Raw genomic sequence first — 24,708 nt, 5'->3', positions numbered from 1 at the left:
AATGTTACATTCTCTGGACATCTCATTTCCTCAGTTGAAAGTAGTTTTCCCTGCCCTGAATTCTTTTTATACTGTAGATCATTAAAGAAGTTATAATTCTATGTCTTGAAATTATTATTTATGCACATATTTATCCTTTTAGATTTTACTGCTCCTGAAAGGATCCATTTGCAGTACAGAATTATTTCCCCAAAGAAAATGACCAGGATTTTTAGATACAGAAAGAACTTTATACTTTTCAAGTGAAAAAAGACTAAGACACTTTTGAGAAGGAAAAGTTCCATAGTGCAGGTAATCACACCCACAAGATTAGTTTTATAAATATGTGAAACTGAGGTTTTTGGGGGAGGGAGTAGCTGCATACATTAACTGGTTAAGAATACTGGATTCAGAATGCACATGCTCACTCTCAACTGATCCAGAAGTATTTGAAAAGTACATCACAGAATTAGAAAAGTATTATAAATCACAAAATGTGGTCTCAGATTCTTCTTTCCCTCAGTGAGACAGAGGGGTCACAGATGTACAAAGTGGTCTAGGCATCTAGATCCTGACAGGTAAATAACTTTAGAAATCCTAAAACCCACCTTACCATGTCTTAAGCAATAGGACAAATCCAAACAAGTACAACAAGAACATTATAACAGTCATCCCATCAACCACCCAGAATTATGGAGAATTCCTTTCGGTTATCATTTCTGAGACTACAGATCCCCATTACTGCTTTATATAGGAAGGTTTCTAAGCTTCATTAGGATTAATTAACTTAACACTATTACCCTTTAAAATCATGCTTGAACTTGGTACATACCTATGAATTTAAGTTCCTGCTTTGTTAGTGTAGAACTGTCATCTCTGTCTAAAGAAAAGACACACTTTAATTTAAAATTTTTAATAACCAGTTCCTAAAAACTACCATGATAAGAAGTTGAGAAATTTAAAACACTATGGGGGGGGGGGGGGGAAGGAGGGGACAGTAATCAGTAGGGTTAAAGTAAAACAAAACAACAAAAAAAACTGTGGAAAATTTAAGTTATTATAAATTTGTTTTTGCTAAAATAAAAAGGCAGCACTCTAAATAAAGAGACTGTTAATGGCATTACCATTTAATTAATTTAAAAGTAATTCTTACAAATTCATTAGCATTTATACTAATCCCTTCCCTTTTCAGGTTCTCTCTTATAGTTTCAATGAAACTCCTGTAAGTTCATTTTGCTTTGTAGTAGTTAACATGCATACTGAAAATTACGTTTTCTTCCCAGTGCTGATTCACCATCCAAATGTTAATATTCTTCTGTGTTTATCACTTAAGATGAAGCCTATCTTCCAGAAGCTTAGAAGTGATCCAAGAGATAAATACCTTGGCTGATTTGAAATGGAAAAAACCGTACCATCTTATGGACAGTATATGTCTTCTACTACTTAGCAAGGCTATATAGTATTAGCCAAATTCCTTCCGGCATAGGAACAAACACTGGAACAAACAGTAGCATTTGCTGCATCCTGGAATGTAACAATGTACTGTATAAAAATAAAGAATACGGCCTTCTACATCACGTAAGAAGGAAAAACAAGTCTACTGTGATTAAAAAGAAATTAGATCTAGAATCATCTAGATCTATGGTTCTCAATCTCCCTACTGTTCACAGCAACAGCTCCTCCTATCACTAATACCTCATTATGTGCAGTGAATCTCAAATGATTAATAGGCTGTGGTGATGTCTGAAAATTGCTCATCTCTGTTCTCAGATCCCTACACCTTCTTAATGCTTCCCTGAAATGAAAAGGGGGCACATGTAAACAGCAAAGATCTAGTTTCCTACAAACTATTATGACAAACCTCAGTAGGATTCCATTCTTGAGGAAGAACGTTCATTCCTAAAATCAATTAGCATTCATGCTTATTCTAAATCCTATAGCAGATATTTATGAATAATTGGTTGACATTACTTTGCCTCCTCCATCAAATGAGATTTGTTTAATGAGCATGGTCATGACAAACCAGAAGTACCATAATTAAAGAAAATTTAAAAGCATAGTAAATGGGGCACAGAAATCAATTAGCAATATACTGCTGTGAAAACAGATCTAAGCACTTTAGCTACTTTAATCTACTATTTCAAAATTATATTAAAAATAGGAATTGCCAAGATAAACAAATGAAGCAAATGCATTATTGTAGGAAGAACCAAGTTACTACTCTTGAGAGAAACAAGACTGCCTAATGCAAAGTTTAATTTCCAAAGAAAATGAACATATTACCAAGAATATATGAAAACTCTTCCAGGACTATGTAGCAACCGACAATGATTTATTCATTCAATATTTATAGAGCATCAAGTAGATGATGAGCTAAATACCAATGAAATAAAGATGAATAAAACCCAACCCCTACTGTAAATGAGTTTATAGTCTAGTAAGAAAAACTTGTAAATAAATAAATTGTTAAACAACCTAAAAAGCACTAGAGTAAAATCACACCTGAAACAGAACAATTAGAACCAGGCAGATGAGATGTTAGTTTGCAACTGGACTATGAAAAGCAAACCATAATCCCCGTATCCATATCATTTGTTTCATCATTTTAAATACACCTACTAGATGAAACCAAGAAGTCACACTTACACTTTAGAGGCATCATGAAATCTAAATGCTCCTAGTCAAGCTGGCTAGCTCCCAGGCACCACCATAAAACCAAATGTCACAAAACATAAGGCACTTCACTCCACGGGCACACCTATTTAAAGTTTACCTTCCATACAGTGTTCTTTAAAATATTTAAATGATATTTTGTCTTTCCAAATTGTTGTAAAAGTTCCCAAAATGTGCTAACAGAGTTTTATGTTTTATCTTTCTCCTACCGGTTCTCTTTTTCCTTTATTGAGACAGTAATTTTAATATTATTTCTCCTAAATTTCTCTGGTCACATAAAATTCATCCCACTGTGCCTAATTTGTTTTTTGGTTTTTATTTAGACTGGTTGAAGTGTTTTCCTAAATGTGTTTTTCTCTGTATTGATGATAATATTTCCTTATCAGAAAGTACCAATTTTGGGGCACGTGGGTGGCTCAGTCAGCTAAGCATCTGACTGGCTCAGGTCATGATCTCACGGTTCATGGGTTCGAACACCGCATTAGGCTCTGTGCTCTGTGCTGACAGTCTGGAGACTGCCTGCTTCAGAGCCTTTCTCTATCTCTTTCAAAAATAAAAACATTAAAAAAAAATTTTTTTTTCAAAAGTTTATGGAATAATTATACACACACACCCAGAAGAGCAACCACCATTAAGTCCTAGGTTCCTCTCTGAGAAATACTAAATTAAGATGTAGCTTAACACATAATGCCCATGACTATTAATTAATACACAATATTTCCTACAATATTAGCTACAAGTATGTTATACTAATGCAGCATAAAGTTGGAAAGAAGAGATAAGGCAGATTATGAAAAACTCCACGTGTCATGCTGAAAAATATTAATTTTATCTCAAAAATACCAGATAATTCTTTGAGGATTTAAGTAAGACAGTGACACAATCCGATTTGCATTAGAAAAAAAATTTTTTTTTTTTAAATTTTTTTTTCAACGTTTTTTATTTATTTTTGGGACAGAGAGAGACAGAGCATGAACAGGGGAGGGGCAGAGAGAGAGGGAGACACAGAATCGGAAACAGGCTCCAGGCTCCGAGCCATCAGCCCAGAGCCTGACGCGGGCTCGAACTCACGGACCGCGAGATCGTGACCTGGCTGAAGTCGGACGCTTAACCGACTGCGCCACCCAGGCGCCCCAGAAAAAATTTTTAATGTTTATTTTTGAGAGAGAGAGAGAGAGAGAGAGAGAGAGAGAGAGAGAGAAAGAAAGAAAGAGTGCGAGCGGGAGAAGGGGAGAGAGACAGGGAGACACAGAATCTGAAGCAGGTGCCAGGCTCTGAGCTGTCAGCATAGAGCCCAACGCAGGGCTAGAACTCACACACCATGAGATCATGACCTGAGCCGAAGTTGGACACTTAAACAACTGAGCCACCCAGGTGCCCCTGATTTGCATTTTTAAGTAGGCCACTGATTCTAGCAGCAGCTAATGAATGAATTAGATAATGACATGAAGTTTAGGAAGCTGCTGAAAGAGTTCATATGACCCAAGTAGGGGCAGGGAAAACATAAAGGTAAAAAAAAAGCGATATATAACAGGAAAAACTTTTTTTTTAATTTTTTTTTAATGTTTATTTATTTTTGAGACAGAGAGAGACAGAGCATGAACGAGGGAGGGTCAGCGAGAGGGAGACACAGAATCTGAAGCAGGCTCCAGGCTCTGAGCTGTCAGCACAGAGCCCAACGTGGGGCTCGAACTCACGGACTGTGAGATCATGACCTGAGCCGAAGTCGGCCGCTCAACCAACTGAGCCACCCAGGCGCCCCATGAAAAACTTTTAAAAATAAAATGATAACCAAGAAAATGAGAAGTCACGATGAGCTTACTTTAACTCTGTGGCATAACAGATTTAGGTGGCTAAATCCCAAAAAGAGATAAGGAACACAAAAGAAGGAGCAGGCTTTGAATGGGAATGTAAGAGGAACAGATTTATTAATTTGTTGGAAATGGACTTGGAACTCAAGAGATAATTCGATATTTAGATGAACAGATTTGGGAATCTAATGAGCATCAATGATCGCTAAAGCTATAGATAGGTGTTACAACATTTCCTAAGAGAATATGTGCAGGAGGAGAAGTAAAAAAAAAAGAGAGAGAGAGAGAGAGAGAGAAAGAGAATACTGGGAATACAACAAAGAATACTCAAAATCATAAAAGATACCCATATGCCCTCATAAAGAAAGCTATAGCTGTAAAGGCCTATTAAAAAAAAAAAAAAAAAAACCCTAGGGGTGCCCAGGTGGCTTGGCTGGTTAGCGCCTCAGGTCATGACCTCATGGTTTGTGAGTTGGGAGCCCAGCTTTGGGGTCGCTGCTGTTAGCCCAGACCCTGCTTCATATCCTCTGTCCTCCTCTCTCTTTGCCCATCCCATGTTTGTGCACTCTCTCTCTCTCTCTCAAAAATGAATAAACATTTTAAGAAATTAAAAAATAAATAAAATTTTAAATCAATAATCTTCCGGTTTAGAAACTAGGAAAAAAAGCAAACTAAACAGAAGCAAGCAGAAGGATGGAAATAATAAACAGCAGAAATGGAATAAAAACAGGAACACTTTAGAGAAAATGTTAAATGTTAAAAGCTGGTTTAAAAGATGAACAGAACTGACCAATCTTTCAGAATGACAAAACAGAAGACTCAAATTACTGAAATCAGGAATGAAAGGGGATTGTAAGGATATTCACCTTATCAAATTAAAAAGATTATAAAGAGAATACTATGATAACTGTATGCAAACAAATTAAAAAATGCAGGTGAAATGGGCAAATTCTTTGGGGGGGGGAAGACTCCTAAAAACATAAAATTTTCAAGAACGGACACACAGAAAATAGAAATAGTCATTTCTCCAAAGAAGATCTAGAAATGGCCAATAAGAGCATGAAAAGATGTTAATATCATTAGTCATTAGGAAAAAGCAATTCAAAACCACAATGAGACACCACACCAGCTTGGATAGCTATGATTAAAAAAAGAAAGAAAGAAAATAACAAATCTTGGTGAGGACTGAAGAAGTTGGAACCCTCATAGATTGCTAATAGGAATGTAAAATACTACAAATGCTATGGGAAACAGTATTGCAGTTTCTAAAACATTAAATACAGAGTTACCATATGACCTAGCAAGTATACTCCCAAGAATATACCCAAGACAAATGAAAACACATATCCACACCAAAACTTATACATGAATGTTCACAGCAGCATCTTTCACACTATCCAAGAAGTACAAACAACAATGTCCACCAACCAATGAACAGATAAAATATGGAATATTCATACAATGTGTTATTCAGTCATAAATGAAGAATGAAGTACGGATGCATGCTACAACACAGATAAACCGTATGCTTAAATGGCCCCCTGCTGTACAACTCCCTCTGTATGAAATGTCCAGAACAGGCAAATCCATAGAGACAGAAAGTAGAGTAGTGATTCCCGGGTGATTTTGCAGGGAAGAGGGGCTTGGGGGTATATATGATTTCTTTTTGGTTTGATGAAAATGTTCTGGAATTAGTGGTGACAGTTAATACAACATTGTGAATATACTAAAAATGTCTGAATTGTATACTTTTAAACAGCTTAAAATGGTAACTTTTATGTTATGTGAATTTTATCTCATTAAAAATTTAGGGGGGAAATGAGATAATGAGATAATGGAGAAGTAGAAGAACCACCATTTACTCTGACACAGAAAAGAATGAAACAGGGTAAGGGAATGTGCTTTTTATACATGCACACTTTCAGAATAGAGCAGAGGAATGATAAATGTAAAAATCAGGACAGTAGTTAAACTTTGGGGAATACAGTGGTAAAGAGCATGCACTAGGCTCAACAACATTAGTGACATTCTATTTCTTAAATTGGTGAAAGGTTCCTGAGTATTTATTATTGCATGCTACAGAGCTTACACATATTGCTTAAAATGTATCAAATATTTCATAAATTGGAAAAGGATCTATGAAAATATGGCAAAATATTAAGATGTTAAATTAGTAATAAATTCACGATGTGTATCAGTCTCTGTACTTTACGTAATTCTGAAATATTTTATTTAAAAGAAAGAGGAGAATGTTGTAGTGTATACAAAAAGGTTCAAAACAGAGTGGCCAACAATTATTCTGCAAGGAATTGGCAACTGAACTAGTCACTAGCAGTTTAAGAGAGAAAAGTTAACAAAAAGCGTACTAAAGCCAAAAATACTTCATAAATGCACGTGCTAATGAAACCTAATTTTGGAAACAATTTATGTAATACCTTCTGGCATACTGATTTTGCATCCTGCAACTATACTGAATTTGCTTATTAGTTCTAACAGTTTTCTGATGAAGTCTTCAGGGTTTTCTATATAGAATATGTCATCTGAAAATAGTTTAACTTCTTTTTCCATCTGGATGCCTTTTATTTCTTTTACTTGCTTAACTGCTTTGGTTAGGACTCCCAGTACTATGTTGAATAAAAGTGGTGAGCGGACGTTCTTGTCTTGTTCCTGATCTTAGAGGAAAATCTTTCGGTTTTTCACTGTCAAGTATGATGCCAGCTGTGAGCTTGTCACATATGGCTTTTATTATGTTGAGGTATATTCCCCTTTTATACCCATTTCGTTGATAGTTTTTATCATAACTGGATGTTGACTTTTGTAAAGTACTTACCTACTTAGATGACCGTATAATTCTGTCCTTCATGTTGTTATATGGTGTGTCTCACATGAACTGATTTGCAGGTGTTAAACCATCCTTGCATCCCTGGAATAAATCCCATTTGATCGTGGTGTATGGTACATTTTAAAAAATGTTTATTTATTTTGAAAGAGTATACATGTGTGTAAGTGGGAAAGGGGCAGGGAGAGGAGAGGGAGAATCCCAAGCAGGCTTTGGAGCCTGGTGTGGGGCTTGATCTCAGAAACCGTGAGATCATGACCCAAGCCTAAATCAAGAGTTGGATGCTTAACTGACTGAGCCACCCAGGCGCCCCACTGCACAATAGTTATAATGCGTTATTGAATTTGTTTTGCTGATATTTTGTTGAGGATTCTTACATCTATGTTCATCAGGGATACAGGCCTGTAATTCCCTTTTTTTGTGGTGCCCTTGTCTGGTTTTGGTATCAGGGTAATGCTGGCCTAGTAAAATGAGTTTGGAAGAGTTTTGCCACTTCTATCTTTTGGAAAAGTGTGAGAAAGACTGATCTTACTTCTTCTTTGAATGTCTGGTAGAATTCACCAGTGTAGCCATCTGATCATGGAATTTTGTTTGTTGGGAGGTTTTTGATTACTGATTCAACTTCATTACTAGTAATCAGTCTATTCAGATTTTTCATTTCATCATGATTCAGTCTTAGAAGGTAATATGCTTCTAGGAATCCACCCATTTCTTCTAGGTTATCCATTTTGTTGGTATGTATAATTGTTCACAGTGCTCTCTTATGACCCTTTGTATTTCTGTGGTATCAGCTGTAATCTCCTCTTCCATTTCTGATTTTATTTAAGTCCTCTTTTGTCTTGATTGAGTCAAAAGGTTTGTCAATCTTCTTTATCTTTTCAAAGAACCAGATCTTAGTTTCACCGATCTTTTCTATTGTCTTTTTAAGTCTCTATTTCTGTTCTAATTTTTATTTCCCTCCTACGAACTCAAGACGTCATTTGTTCTTCTTTTTCTAGTGTCTTGAGGTATAAAGCTACATTGCAGTTTTTGTTTCTTGAGGTAGGCATTAATTGCTATGAACTTTCCTCTTAGTACTGTTTTTGCTGCAACCAGTAATTTTGGTATGTTACATTTCCATTTTTATCTCAAGGCGTCTTTTTACTTCCCTTTTGATTTTTTTCTCTAACCCATTAATTAATTATTCAGTAACAATGTTGTTCAATCTTGACATATTTGTGAATGTTCCAGTTTTCTGCTTGCGATTAATTTCTAGTTCCATATCATTGTGTTCAGAATAGATGTGTGATAGAATTTCAATCTTCTTAAATTTATTAAGACTTGTTTAATAGTTTAACATATGATATGTCCTGGAATACATTCCATGTGCACTTGAGAAGAATGTACATTCTTGTGTTTTTAAATGGATGTTCTATAAATTATCTGTGCAAGTCCATCCTGTCTACTGTGTTGCTTACGGTTGGTATTTCTTTATTGACTTTCTGTTTCAGTGATCTATCCAATGATGTAATGAGGTGTTAAAGTCCCCTATTATTATTGTATTGCTGTTTCTCCCGTTAGGCATTAATATTTCTTTTACATACTTGGTTGCTCCTATATTGGGTACATAAATATTTATACATGTTATATCTTCTTGTTAGATTAAGCAGTAATACTTACTTGTAATAAAGCAGTTAAATAACCATGAAGCAGATATGGTAGGCAGATAATACCTCCCCCCACCCCAAAGATAAACCTGTGAGTATGTTACCTTAAATAGCAAAAGGGACTAAACAAATGTATTTAAATTAAGAACGCTGAGAAAGACAGATTATCCTAGACTGTCTGAGAGAGCCCAATCAAATCATCCAAGCTGTCATAAAATTTGAATCTGAGAATCAGACAGGCATGAGCATAAGACAGACTCTACCCAACACTGATGGCTTTCAAGGCAGAGGATGAGGCCGTTATGCAAAATAAGCAGGCAGCTTCTAGAAGTTGGAAATGGTAAGGAAACAGATTCTCTCCTATCACCTTAAAAAAAAAAGAACAAAGCCTGCCAATATCCTGATTTTAACCCAGCAAGTCCATGTCAGACTTCTAACCTACAGACTGTAAGTTAATAAATGTATACTGTTTGACCATAGAAAATGACTGAATAAGATAAAACATAAATTCTTTTTTTATTCCTCTCTGATTGACAAGTTTCAAGCTTTTTATTGCTTGATACTCAATATAATAAAGAAATAAAATATGTAAAGTCTAACATTTAACACCTCACACCCAGTACTGTGGTTACTATAAAAAACAAACAAATGAGCAAAATAATAGGATGTGGAAAAATTGGAATCCTTGTGCACTGGTGGCACGAATGTAAAATGGTGCACCCACTGTGGAAACCAGTATGACACTCTGTCTTAAAACAGAACTACCATATGATCTAGCAATTGCATCTCTGGGTAAAATGGAGATTCAAAGAGATTACTTGCACATCTACATTCAAAGCAGCTTATTCATAATAATCAAAAGGTAGAAGCAATCTAATGTCTCTCAACAGATAAATGAATAAAGAAAATGACAGTATATACACACAATGGAATATTATTTAGCCTTAAAAAAAGGAAATTCGGATACATGCTTTACATGGATAAACCTGAAAGGCATTACTGCTAAGGGAAATAAGCCATTCACAAAAAGACAGATACCGTATGATTCTATTCTTATGAAGTATCTAGAACAGTCAAATAGATACAAACAGAAAGAACTATAGTTGTTCTTGGCAGGGTGGAGAGAGAAAACGAAAGCTGTTGTTTAATAACTACAGAGTGCCAGTTTTACAAGATTAAAAACTCCTGGAGACTGGTTGTACAACAATGTGAATATAACACTTAAAAATGGTTAAAACGGCAAATTTTATGTGTATTTTACAATTTAAAAAAATAAGCTAACACTTAAAAAAAAAAAGTGAGAGAGACAGAGAGAGAACACAAACATGGATTTTCCCAACTAAGTCCAAGTATTTCTCCCTCAAATCCTCATTAGGTTAAAATACCATTTCACCAGGCATCACTACTATTCTTCTCTTTGCAATAAAAAATATTAAGTCCAGAGCAACTATAAGAAAAAGGAATTAAAAGCATCCTAATTGAAAGGGAAGAAGTAAAACTGTCACTATTTCCAGATGACATATTATTTATAGAAAACCCTAAAGATTCCACCAGTTAAGAACTAATAAATTCAGTAAAGTTGCAGGATAAAAAACCAACATACAAAAATCTGTTGTGTTTTTATACACTAAAAACAATCTACCAGAAAGAGAAATTAAGAAAACAATCCCATTTACAATTACATCAAAAAATAAAATATCTAGGAATAAATTTAATTACGGGGGTGAAAGATCTGTATACTGAGAACTAGAAGACATCAACAAAACAAACTGAAGACACAAATAAATGGAAAGATATTCCACGTTTATGGATCAGAATAGTATCGTTTAAATGTCCATACTACTCAAAGCACTCTACAGATTCAGTGCAATCCTTATCAAAATTCTAATAGTATTTCACAAAAGTAGAATAAACCCCAAATTTGTATGAAACCACAAAAGACCTTGAAAAGCCAAAACAATTTTGAGAACAAAGAACAAAGCTGGATCCTTCATGCTCCCTGATTTCAAACTACATTACAAAGCCATAACAATCAAAACAATATGATATCAGCATAAGAACAGACACACAGATCAATGAACACAATGGAAAGCCCAGGAAAAAAACACATGCATGTAGAGTCAAGTTATTTACACGGAGCCAAGAATATACAATGGGGAAAGGACAGTCTCTGATAAATGATGCTGGGAAAACTGAACTACATGCAAAAGAATGAAATTGGTCCACTACCTTACACTGTACACAAAAATTAACTCAAAATGGATTGAAGACTTGAATATAAGACCCTGAGCCATAAAACTTCTAGAAGAAAACATAGGCGGTAAGCTCCTTAACATGAATTATGATATTCTGGATTTGACCAAAGCCAAAAAAACCCCTCAAGTACATCAAACTAAAATGGCACTGCACAGCAAAGGAAACCATCAACAAAATAAAAAGGCAGTGCACTGAATGGGAGAAAATATTCGCAAATCATATGTCTGATAATATCCACGTATTGTTGGTTTGTTTTTTTTGAGAGAGAGAGAGAGAGAGAGAGAGACACACAGTGGGAGTGAGGGAGGGGGCAGAGGAAGAGAGAGAGGGAGGGAGGGAGGGAGGAACTAAAAGAAGGTGAAAGAGGGAGGGAGGAAGAGAAAGCAAAAGAGGGAGGAAGAAAGGGAGGGAGGGAGAGAGAGAGTGAATGAATGAATCTTAAGCAGGTTCCACAATCAGCATGGAACCCAGCATGGGGCTCAATCTTACCACCTTACAGTCGTGACTTGAGCCAAAATCAAGAGTGGGCCATTCAACCGACTGAGCCACCAGGCACCCCCAAAACATACTTTAAAAACCTCATATAATTCAATAACAAAAAAATCCTCAAACCATCTGGTTTTGATGGATATTTTTCCAAAGACAATGTACAGGTGGCCAAAAGACACATGAAAAGATGCTTAACATCACTAATCATCAGGGAAATGCAAATCAAAATCACACTGAGTTATCACCTCCTATCTGTTAAACTGCTATTATCAAAAAGTTAAGAAATCATAGGATGCGGAGAAAAGGGAACCCTTGTGTACTGTTGGTGGGAATGTAAAATGGTGGAGCCACTATGGAAAAGTTTGAAGTTCTTCAAAAAATTAAAAGTTGAACATATATCCAGTAATTCCACTTCTGGATATTTATCCAAAGAAAATGAAAACACTAATTTGAGAAAATACGTGCACCCCATGTTCACTGCAACATTATTTACAAATAGCCAAGACATGGAAACAACCTAAACGTCCATCAATGGGTGAACAGTAATGAAAATGTGCTATATATACATACAACAGAATATTATTTAGCTATAAAAATGAACAAAATTTTGCCATTTGTGACAAAGTGATGGACCTTGATGGCATTATGCCAAGTGAAGTTAAGTCAGATAGAAAAGATAAAGATAAATACTATATGATCTCAAATATGGAATCTAAAACAAAACAAAATCCAAAATACTCCAGGCTCATGAATATAGAAAACAGACTGGTGGTTGCTTAGGAAAACAGAATCAAGAGAGGAGGCAAAAGGGGTGAAGGAGGTCAAGAGGTACAAACTTCTAGATATAAAATAAAATAAAGGTATTAAAAAAAAAAACATTATTTCATGTTTCAAAATTATGTGACTAAGAACACACAAATATCTGACTATACTACCACAGTGTTCTGTCTCAAACACAATCTTTTAAAGAAACACAAAATTTTAAAGAAAACCTGTGTTCATTCTATTAATCCCAGGACATTAATTTCATTCACCTATAGAGAAAAACATGACAACTGTCCCATTAAATTGACATATTCCAGTACTTTGTTGGCCAACAATGGCAAAGGATTTATGTGACAATTCATTCTCAATCGCTCCCCACAAAATCTACTTTATTATTCCAAGTATACGCTTTTCAAACTTTCTTTATGTCTCTAAAACTCTAATATTCCAAAATTAGACAGCCAAATTTATGCAAACTGAAAAAGATGTTAAACCTCTTCTATTTTTATGCTTCCCTACCAAAGAATAGTAACATATTTAGTTTATTTTCAGGAATGCTTCCAATCCCTTTTTCCTCTAGATACCTAAAGTTCAAGAGTTCCATGTTATCTGGAGAATTCACTGAGAGTCTGCAATTCCGGTTACACAGGGAAGCAAAGATTATAAATAAAGATACTCATTAATAAAATGATCATTTGTAAAATGGGTTTCCCATCCTGACCACCCCAACCCTCAGAATCAACACAAGTGTCTATGCCTTTTCACCATGCCATTGGTTTCTTGCTATAGATTTGTAAACATCTGACAATATACTCCAAATACAACACAAAGCGACTTGCAAATTAAACTACATTATCAAAATATGCAAGATTTCATGAAGTTAATAAAATGTGCTCAAAAACCTCTTAGAATTACATAAACTATCTTGAGCAGGTAAGTTATGTCAGTTAATAACTGAAAACAAGCAACAAAGAGGACACTAGATTCAAAAGAGTTTTTTTGAATACTAAATTTTCTTCAAAACCGAAGAATCACTCAAACATTACTGCAAACGTGACTCTCATTATAATTACACTGCAATATTGAAAAAAGCTAGCATTTGCCTCATGTCCTGATTTTAGAACCCAACTCTGCAGAAGATGCAACTCCCCTGTAAAAACCTGGTTCCAAATTAAGCATCATTTAAAAGGCTATCTTCCATTTATTCAGTATATAAAATATAGGGGCAATGCAGTAAAAGTATTCTACACAGTAACTTTTTTAAATCCCAACAACAAAATTCACATTTCAAGTTGTGGAAGAAGCAGCTAATTCTTGACCTAAGCACCAATTACTAACTGCACTGCCACAAGAGAGCTCAAAAGAACTAGAAAAACTATTTACAAAAATAGAAAAAAAAGAGTTTCATAAAGTTAGAACAACACTATTATCATTTTGCCTTCCAGAGAGACAATAAAAGCGAAACTGATGAACTATATTGACCTAGCATCCTCCTGTAGGCAATCTACAGAAAGTTCTCACTGAGGGGCTGAACAATTGCCTCACTGCAGAGCTGGGTTTCATTGTATCAATAGAACATGCAAGCTTTCAACCCGGGTTCTCTATAAAAGGCAACCTTTGTGATAAATGAACCACTAGAGAAGATTCTAATAAAACTTACCATTGTGTATTGCATTCAGCAACTCTGAGAAAGCTTTTAAGTAAGGAAAAAAGGACTTCAGGTTAAGATCATTCTCAAACACACAAAAGAAATACATAGGCATAGACTGAAACAGTATAATAAAATCTCAGTAAGTATCATGTATCATTGTTTGAATCATTAAAACTGTAAGCTTGGCTCAGTTTTTATACAGTATAAATTTCTAAATATTGTATTTCATTTGTCAATCTATCACCTAATAAATTTAATATGTTAGATATATTGTCATAATAGTGACAAATTTTCTTAATAATACATATATAAAATTACTTTTAAAAAGATGTTTCATAGTCTATGTAATGTCTTTCTTGCTAAAGTATCTGTAGGATTCAATTCTGTAAAGGTAAATCGATCACAACAAATTCTACACTCAGCAGTATTTATTATAAAGAAAAACTTCATTTTATCATCTAACCCAATCAAAAATTCTCATTTCCTAGACTTCAGTATAATAGTCTCGACATATATAAAGGTCAAGGCAAGAATTCTATCTAATACCAACATACAAATATTAAAAAATTACATTAACATTAAGATTAGTGGGAACCAAATTCTAAAAATATTACTGCAACAGGGAACAGAAGTCACAAGAAACACCACATTAAAAAGCCAACAATACTTAAAATTTGGTCGCAATTGGACTAACATGGATCTTGACCACAAGACAAGCAGCAAGTTAAGGTATCTCTGTAGGAGGGAAAAAACCCAATTAAGAACCAACCGCATTATGGAAAATTAAAACTTAAAGAGCTTCAGGGGTGGCATTATATAATAGGAAAAAAAACACTAAAGTAGAAGTCAAAAAGCCCGGGTTACCAACCCAGTTCGACAACTTACTAGCTGTTGGACAAGCTCCATCATGCCGATACTGCATGGAAATTTCTGTTGGGAGGGAGGAGAAAGGAATCAGGAGAAGTTGCCAGTGATTCGAGGGTAGAAAAAGAAAATAGGCCAGAAAAACAAGGAAACATTCACCTCAAAGTCTAGCTGAGAAGGTCAAACAGAAGTGTGGGAATAGAAATTATAAACCAGTATCTGGCATGTGATAATGTGATGGGAAGACGGACCAAACATGATGGAATTCTCACAACTCTTTGATGGGATAGTGCGGGAATGTGTACATGTGCATGTGTATACAAAGAATGAGGAAAAGGGGCGCCTGGGTGGCTCAGTTGGCCAATTTAGGGTAAGGTCATGATCTCAGGGTTTGCGGGTTTGAGTCCCATGTCAGGCTCTGTGCTGACAGGTCAGAGCCTGGAGCCTGTATCTGATTCTGTGTCTCTGTCTCTCTCTGCCCCTCCCCCACTCACACTCCGTCTCTGTCTCTCTCTCTGAGATAAATAAACATTAAAAACAATTTTTTTTTTAATTTTTAAATGTTTATTTATTATTGAGATACAGAGAGTGACAGAGCATGAGCATGGGATGAGCAGAGAGAAAGAGGGAGACACAGAATCCAAAGCAGGCCCCCAGGCTCTGAGCTGTTAGCACAAAGCCTGACGCGGGGCTTGAATTCACAAACCTTGTGATCATGACCTGAGCCAAAGTCGGACGCTTAACCAAATGAGCCACCTAGGCATCCCAACATTAAAAAACCTTTTTAAAAAAAGAGGAAAAGACATAAGGGCTTACAAATTAATCTGTGAAACAAGCGTGTAAGAAAAAATGTATTCATAATAAGAGGGAGTATAGTCAGCAATGTGATAAACTAATGTGTTTTATATAATTCATTAGACGAGAACAATTTGTCAAAAACATCTGAATTCTGTGGTCAATTAGACATTACAATTCAAGTACAAAAAATTAGTTTATATATGAGCAGAAATCTATGATTTTAATATAAAACTTGTCAAAACTACACCCAGCTTACTTTCTTGTACTTTTCTTTCATTTTTGATGGCGATAATGAATGAATAAGCCATCACTCTTATTCTTCTGCTCCACCCAAATGAAGAGAACAAACAGAGGATGACATAAGGCAATGAAACACTGCTAAAAGCAAAAGCTCCTGAGAAAATGAAAAATAAATTTCTGTATGGCATTCCAAAGGAAAAGCTAACTGGCACAGGACTAAGTCTGTGACTCAAAGGACCCGGCCTGCTAACCAGGGAAACAACAGGTATTCCTCTGTGGCTAACACAGTTGGGCTTTTTTAAAAAGAAGAATATCTGGAAATTCTCTGGAATTACTTAACCAAAAATATGACTTCTAGGAATCATGTGTACAACGGAGTCTTCTAGGCAACCATCACTCACACATCTACACATATGCATATCTCAGAAGTCAAGTCCAATCATGGGCACCCTCCAAATAACTTGAAATAAGAAAGACAAAGCAAGGCAGAGGCAAGCGAGCACTCACTTTTAATCGTTCTAATGTTTTTTAAAAAAAGGAAAAAACCCTTCACATTAGCTACTGTTGAAAAACCAAACTTCTGATGAGTTTAATGAAGTCCTTTCCAGATGATACTCAAAAACTGAGACATGGTGGAAGAATTTGCCATCTTTAATGCTCATTAACAAATTCAAGTGAGATTTAAAAAAAGAGAGTGAGGGCTACTGAAAAGATTGAAATGGTACATTATAGAGAAATGGTAGTTGTCTGGAATGGTGCAGAAAAAGAACCAAAGGACACTCATAATACCAAAAGGATTTTCTCTGGGGGGGAAATAAACAGAATATGGCTATTCTGGCCTTTGATCTGGTACTTTTGCAAAAAGACCCACGTGGTACAGGGCCAGCAAATTTTCAAATCATCAAAGACGAAAACAAAAATCAGAGGATTTTCTGAGGAAGCAAATTTCAAGGTATATTCTGGTCTTAGCAGCATCCAATATCCTATGATTTTCGTTTATGACCCAACATAATCAATATATATAAAACCATGAACTTGACTCATTAAGATGGGTATGAAGTATGTTCAATAACTGTTAAGTCTACTCTTGTGAATTTATTAGATTATTTGTATCTTTATGATTCCCTTATTTGTTTACAGAATACAGAATTTGTTTCCTTTTACCAGGAAAAGACTTCTCAATTTCATTTTAGTAACCTAAGTAGGATATAACATAAATAAGCATATATTTAACACAAACCCATTCATAGTTACATGGGCTCAAGTTAAACTTTCATAACCTTCACTTTTCAGTAGAAGTCAGAACTTCTTTTTCTTTAAAAATTTTTTAATGTTTTATTTATTGATTAATTTTTGAGAGACAGAGCGTGAGTGGGGGAGGGGCAGAGAGAGAAGGACACACAGAATCCGAAGCAGGCTCCAGGCTCTGAGCTGTCAGCGCAAAGCCGGACATGGGGCTCAAACTCGTGAACTGCAAGATCTTGACCTGAGCCAAAGTCGTCCGCTTACCTGACTGAGCCACACAGGCGCCACAAGAACAAACTTCTCTTAAAGTGATCTATTCATATTAATAACTCATCTCCATAAAACCTCAAGACTTCATGACTAAGTACTCAAGGTCAGAATCAAACAACTGCCTTCCTAGAATCTCCTTTTACAGCATTTATCACCACTAAAGAATTCCATCACTAAAATAGATTTCAAGTACCTCAACTTGCAAAGCTATGGCAGCGTCATATTAAAGAACTAGAGACTAAGATTTTTAAAAATGGGGGGGAGGGGGCACCCGGGTGGCTAGGTCAGTTAAGTGACCAACTCTTGGTTTCGGCTCAGGTCATGATCTCACAGTTCATGAGTTCGAGCCCTGCATCAGGCTTTCCATGGACAGCGTGGTGCCTGCTTGGGATTCTCTCTCTCTCTGCCCCTCCTCTGCTCCTGCTCTCTCTCTCAAAATAAATAAACTTTAAAAATAAATACAATTCAAAAATAAAATAAAAAACAGAGAAACTTTGAAAGGATACTCAAAGAAAATAAGTTAACGCTAAACCATCAACTACTTATCATTTAATGAAAACCAGAATTTTCTCAAATAAGATGTTAACTTTTATGAAGAAAAAAATGTTAACTTTCACTTTAGTAAATTGCAAACTCTTGCAATGTGGTTAAGATAAATAGGAAAAAAGGACAAATACAACAGGTCAACTTTTCCAAATGCTGTATTAATTTTCAAAAGCTCTACTTGTCTAGAATACATATAGAAAAAAAAAGGTTAACACGGGGGCACCTGGGTGGCTTGGTCGGTTGGGTGTCCGACTTCAGCTCAGGTCATGACCTCACTGTCCCTGAGTTCCAGCCCTGCATCGGGGTCTCTGCTGACAGCTCAGAGCCTGAAGCCTGCTTCAGATTGTGTGTCTCCTCCTCTCTCTGCCCCTCCCCCCACTCACAGTGTCTGTCTCTCTCAAAAATAAAATAAAAACATTAAAAAAAAAAAAAAGCTTAACATAATCTATACACCCAAACTTACAACCTTTAGTAGCCACTTAAAACAACACATTGATTTCCCATTTTGTACAAGTCACTATAACAGTAAATCACTTATCAAGATGTACTTCAACTTACAATAAAAATCTTACAATCCAAACCCTTGATCAGACAAGGAGCTTACAGATATTTTCTGGATTTCTACTCTGACAGGATCTGAAGTTCCTAGAAGAAATATTTTGCTACATACATGCTACTATAATTTGAATATGTCATGATAAAACTTTGATTACTATTAAGTCAATGTTTCTAACAATTTTAAGACAATCACATTACAAGGATCTGATTCTACTTCTGCTATATATCCTAGTTGTGGTAAAATCAGAGGAAATACAACAACGATAATAGCAGCTGCCCTATTTCACAAGGTTGTTCTTAGGAACAAGTAAGATACTAATTAAGAGTTCTTTGGAAACTGTTAGGTGCTTTCAAATATAGGACATTAACGATTACTGCAAGCTAATGGAAGCAATGTATTTTTTTTCTGTCAATGAAGTTCTTTTAATAGGAAGTTGCCAGAATTAAGTCCAGGATGTCTATTCTAAGACCAGCCTGGAAGTTGGATTTCTTCGGCCTGACCTTCAACTTCCCACAAACTCATCCTGTCCTACTTGGTCCACATTACCTCCACCTATCCCACAAACACAAGTTTCTTGTTTCAATTAGGTTTATCCTTCAAATACAACTCTACTTTCTTTTCTGATACTGCTGTGGGCGTTTCTCTGCCTACTCCGAAGTGTAATTCAAATCCCAACTTCTCTATGGTCTTTTCCAACTTAATTAACACATCCTAAACTGGTCTGTAATACTATATGGTAAATAAATAAATAAATAATTTCACTTGCAACCTGGCTATAAACACTTAGAAGTTAAAAATCACACAGGTACTACTAACCACATGATGTGTTCTCGGTAATTACTAATAGTATTCATTCATTAAAAAAAATATGTTTACAATCTATTATATACAAAGCACTGTGCTGGCAGTGAGGAGACAGCGATGAACATGACAAACAGACCTCCTTGCCTCATGAAGCTAGGATTATATAGAGCATGTTATAGTCTAACATCATAGCCAACAAGTGCTTACAAAGGTCACCTTCATCATTACTAAATTATCAACTTGTCGTGAAAGCAAACAAATCTTTTGAAAAGGTCATCATACAAAAACAATTCTGGATAACACAGTATACAGTATACATTTCTCCCTCCTACTTACTTATATGGGAAAAAAGTTTCCCGGTTTTAAAACTACAAAACTACTAATTTCTCAATCTAAAATTAGTTCAAAGAAAATTTAGCATTTTCATACTAGTAAGACATTCAACTTTGCAAGTGAAATTATTGGCTCAAATTTTCTCACTGATTCCGCTGCTTAAAGTATGACTGACACTATATACTAGTGTGGTTTTAGACCTTCACCAGTAAACACCTCTTGAATATTATAATCGAGGGTCTCTCGAATCAAGGAAAATGCATGCATGGTTCCACCATACAGAGCTGTGAAAATTGCTTCCACTTCTTTACAATGAGTAATAACACTCAATTTCTATCAAGTGCTTAGACAACGTGTAGTGGGGCACCTGGGTGGCTCAGTCGGTTAGGCAGCCTGACTTCGGCTCAGGTCATGATCGCAGTTCAGGAGTTTGAGTTCCACCTTGGGCTCTGTGCTGACAGCTTAGAGCCTGGAGCCTGGTTTGGATTCTGTCTCCCTTTCTCTCTGCCCCTCCCTCCCCTCTCGCTCTGTTTCTCTCTTTCTCAAAAAAATAAACATTGAAAAACAAAAAGAAAACAAAAAGACATTGTGTAGTACATACTATGTGTCAACAGCGGTTAACAATTCTTAACTTACGATTTAGAGGGCATAATTCCTAAATATCCATGGTAATTCCTAAATATCCAGGTTCTTCTAAGTAAGGAATAGACTTTTTAGTAGTGAGCTTATCAATAAGGGTATGCTCTGATCTAGTCCTAAAACTTTTATTAAAATGTATACTAAGGATATATTATCTCAAATCATTTTAAGTAATCTTAGTCCATGATTATAGCTTTGACAAAACATAAATCTTCAGTTATTTTTAAACACAATTTTAAGAAAAAAAAATCTTGGCAAGTCTAAATTTACATCATTTACTTTAATGAAATAATATTTATGGGAGTTTCTCCCTAAATTTCTTTACCTAACGGTGAGGTTAAAAAGACACAAATTCATGCTTTTCTCCTATAGATATACCACAAACACTGCCCTCAGAAAGTAATTATTGTGAAAAGAACACAATCTCCCATGGCTAAAATCTCCCTAAATCTGTAACAGGTAGGAAAATCTCTTCAGAGATGTAAATCAAGATTTAACTCCATTAACTTGAGGATGTGTATTTCAAACAGCATCTATTCGAATCAATGCAATTTCTGAAATGCAGTAACATTCAGACTATGCTTCTATGTATATAGGAAATCAGTGAGGATCTCTTCACAAAAGGAAATTCAGGCTTAATTTTCTCAGTAAGTTATTCACCTGATTACTTATGTCTCTTGCTAAAAAATGAGTATGAACTCAATTTTTTAAGTAAATTGTCTAAATTTATTTTGTTGTGACTAGGGGTTAATCCTAGTTGCTAAGCCCTTTGGTCTAAAAGAACACATATAAATAAAATGTATATTCAGATGTGCAATATAAATTTTTTCAATGGATTTATTTCTCATTACAATTTGAATTATTCCCCCCTAAAATAGTGGGTTTAGATTTTGCACCCTTCCCCCAACATTTTTTGATTGTCACTACTGAGGGGTGAAGGGGAACTTTGGATGCTACTGGCATCTAGTGGGTAGAGGCTGGGGATCCTGATAAATGCCCTACCAATGCACAGGACAGGACTGCACAGTAAGGAATTGTCCCGGCCAAAATGTCAACAGTGCCAAGATTGAGAAATCATGCTCTAAATCCATCCTTAATGCTTCTAATGAAACAATCCTGTCACAGTTTCTACTCATTCCTCAAAAACAAACAGATCCACTGTGGCAATGAAGCTGGCTAAGAAAAACGGAAAGAAAGAAATTGTCCGTTGTGATCTTGGGCAATTTATTTTACCTATCTAAGCCTTGGGATTATCAGCTGTAAAAGGGGGAAATAAATAGCCCATATTTTGTAAAACTTGTGTAGGGATTAAACAAGATAATAAACATAAAGCATTAACAGACCCTAGCACAAATGATACTTATAGTTAATAATTTTCACTTCTGACCTTTACATATGCTCTTTACTCCCTTAGAATGAGAGCAAATTCCCATTTACCTCAAATTGAAGAACAATTTAAAAGACAGATGTTGGCATTTAGGTAATATCTAAACTGTTAAGTTTTTGTCTAAAAACATGAACCTTAAAATCTGTAAGAACTGAAAATATTCATAATGCAAAGTATAGGTTAAAGAGGCATCCCAATGATGTAACAACATATATAAAATTCATTCATACTATAGTAAAGTCAATGGTAAAAAAAAAAAAAAACTGCTAAACATACTTGAAAACAAAATGAACATAAATCATTTCAGATATCTCCTGAAATAAAATATGACTGTTAAAGTCCATTTTTCAAATCATTTATTACTGATTAAAAAATATTCCAGATGGAGTACTTCAAGTAGAATTTGTGTGAGGAACTGAGAAAACTAAAACAATGTAAACTTTAGAGAACGGAAGCCCCAAAACAAGCACCAATCAAAAACAGTGCAAAACTATGCAAAACTCTCACACCTCAATTGTGAATTCTGAGTTGGTTTTAAAATACTTGCAGGTAAAGCAAAAACAAAAATGGGAAATTAATTCCAGGTATTTCATAAGAACTGAATGACCAATAAATAAACTATTCAGCCTATTTTTAGTTAAGCAAACTATCAGATTAGTGCCAAACATCTTGTCCAAATACCGAACTGTCTAAGATCTTACATAACAATTTTCTTTCCATTCAGACAAGTAAATGTCATTCAGCAACTCAAAGTATTAACATAATAATAGCTTAATTTCCCTTTTGGGGTACAAGAACGGGGACGGGGGCATTAAGTAAAAAAAAAAGGGGGGGGGGGCAAATCCCTACCTGAACCAACTGGAGACGAGCCAACACTAAGACTTTGTAAACTTCCATTCCTGAGCAAGGTAGGAGACTTCTGAAGACTAGAGCTGGTTACACTTCCTGCAGCTGATGCTACCGATGATGTTGGTGAAGCAGAAGAAACTGAGAGATGAGAAACATTCTCTTGATTTTTGTTTCCTTTAGGTCTACCAGGCCCATGCTTACTTTGTTTACTTCCTTTTCTTTTCTTTTCCTTTACAGTTTCTTCTTCTATGCCAGAAGTTTGAGCCCGTTTATATCCTGCTGTAGGAAGGCTGGAATTACCCAAATCTCCAGGTGAATTTTCAAAGCTTTTAGGCTGTGAAATAACAGCTGAGGTCGAAGGGAGACCCATTATGGAACTAAAACTATTTACCCCCCCTTCCTGGCTTCCAGACTCTCCTTTATGTACATCTTTGGTTGATGATGACTGTTGGGAGTGAGTATAACTGTCATTACGCAGATCTGAGTCTGTAAAGCTCAAGAAATCCTGGGGAGACTGTACTGAACTTCCCGAAGATGATTTTACACTGCCTGGAGTTCCTGAAAAACTGCCTGTAGTAAAATAAAAAAGGGGGGGGGGATAGGAAAAGAAAAAAATTGGATGCAAAAGTTCCCATGAGCAATAGAAATGATACAATCATCAAAAAGAGATGGAGAAGAAAAAACTAACTATAAAACTTAGGACAACACTATGTAACAAAGTAGAGTTTAAAAAAGGTGATTATGAAATCAAGTTTATCTATAAAACTTTCTTTAAAAAATATCTGTCATTTAATAGTTATTAAACTGAGTATTAACTCTTAAATTGTAAGCTATTACTTCTACAATGACCAAGATAAAAGATGTGCTTTATTCGACCTACCTTTTGCTATGGCAACATTCCTCAGTGTTTCCCCAAATACCTGTGTATGCTGGAGGAAGGACTGAAGAACAGCAATTCTCAAAGAGAGTTTGACAAGACTACTACTGTTAATCTGAATAACTGGGAGAACTTCCTCTTTTTCAATTACTGAAGATTTAAATGTTCCCAACACACACCCAGAACCAAAAGACGTTGCTTAGATTTTAAGTTCCGAGTTTTAACTTCAAGACAGTGTTAGTGAGTATTGCTATTCAGTTAATCTACCCCACCAAAACATGGATTTGATAAAATAATAATGATCACATGGAACCCTAATCTATATACCTTACATTCTCCCAGTCCACTTCCTCTGCAGCTGCATAAAGAAATCAGCCACTAACACTGTGCGATTGCTTTTATGAAAGTAAAATCATAAGAGAGGCACCCTAAGGAATCCCTTTCACAACTGCTTTTTCTCTCCTCACTCTTTAAAGAACATTAGTTGCCCACTATGCCATTGTAAAATAAAGGTTCTTAGTTACTTGGCAGAAAAACAATATGGCTGGGATGAAACAATAGTTTGGTCCACCATCCCAATTCACCAAACTGTCTCTAGGCTCACCAGACTCAGTTGTGACCACACATCTAATAACATTTCATAAAACTTACACTGTATCATATTTTAATTAATGTCTTAAAAACAAAAGCTCAAAATAAAGTGTTGCATCAGAATGGAAGGGAAATTTCAAGCTAAGGGTTAAATTTTATTGCAGAGCACATTAAAATATAATCACACATAAATCCACCTAAATATTTACAACAGTATTTTCCCCCACACACAAGAATTTCTTTTTAACTAAAGTTTCAAGGTTTTGAATTTTAAATCTTAAGCTCTTCTGAAATGGCTTATAAAGGAAGAACATTAATAGGTCTAAAATTTAACTCTTTGAAGAGAATATCCATTTTATTCACTTACAAAATTATTTGTACCTATGTGAGCATTTTCAAGTTATATCTGTATAGAAAAACATACATATTAAGAAGCCATTTACATTACATCAATCATTTAAGGATAACTAATTTGCCACTTAATTAGCAACTATAAAGAAATTCTTTATTATCCATTCTGATCTGTCACCATCTGTCTTTTTTCCACACATTTTTGTTTTTACAGCTGGTGTTAAAAGCTCACTACAGTGTAGCAAA

At 35.4% G+C, this 24,708-nt stretch overlaps 1 protein-coding gene across 10 annotated transcripts in view; it reads right to left on the bottom strand.

The window, feature by feature from the left end:
* Positions 1 to 24,708, bottom strand: part of MLLT10 (MLLT10 histone lysine methyltransferase DOT1L cofactor) — a 240,055-nt gene that overhangs the window by 46,907 nt on the left and 168,440 nt on the right. For 6 of the 10 annotated variants that reach the window (XM_047066600.1, XM_047066599.1, XM_047066598.1 and 3 more), the window contains 4 exons: positions 22,644 to 23,213; positions 14,995 to 15,039; positions 14,119 to 14,151; positions 812 to 859 (listed from right to left, as the gene is read on the bottom strand). In XM_047066600.1, coding sequence (XP_046922556.1) covers positions 812 to 859; positions 14,119 to 14,151; positions 14,995 to 15,039; positions 22,644 to 23,213 — 696 coding nt within the window. The remainder of the gene's footprint in view (positions 1 to 811; positions 860 to 14,118; positions 14,152 to 14,994; positions 15,040 to 22,643; positions 23,214 to 24,708) is intronic. The other 4 variants (XM_047066606.1, XM_047066601.1, XM_047066607.1 and 1 more) reach the window with 4 other exon arrangements.

The sequence above is a fragment of the Lynx rufus genome, unplaced genomic scaffold (genome assembly GCF_022079265.1).
Source record: "Lynx rufus isolate CCGP_SWC_20201006 ecotype Redwood Valley unplaced genomic scaffold, mLynRuf1.p SCAF_7, whole genome shotgun sequence".
Classification (NCBI taxonomy): Eukaryota; Metazoa; Chordata; class Mammalia; order Carnivora; family Felidae; genus Lynx; species Lynx rufus.
This window is presented reverse-complemented; position numbering and strand designations above follow the sequence as displayed.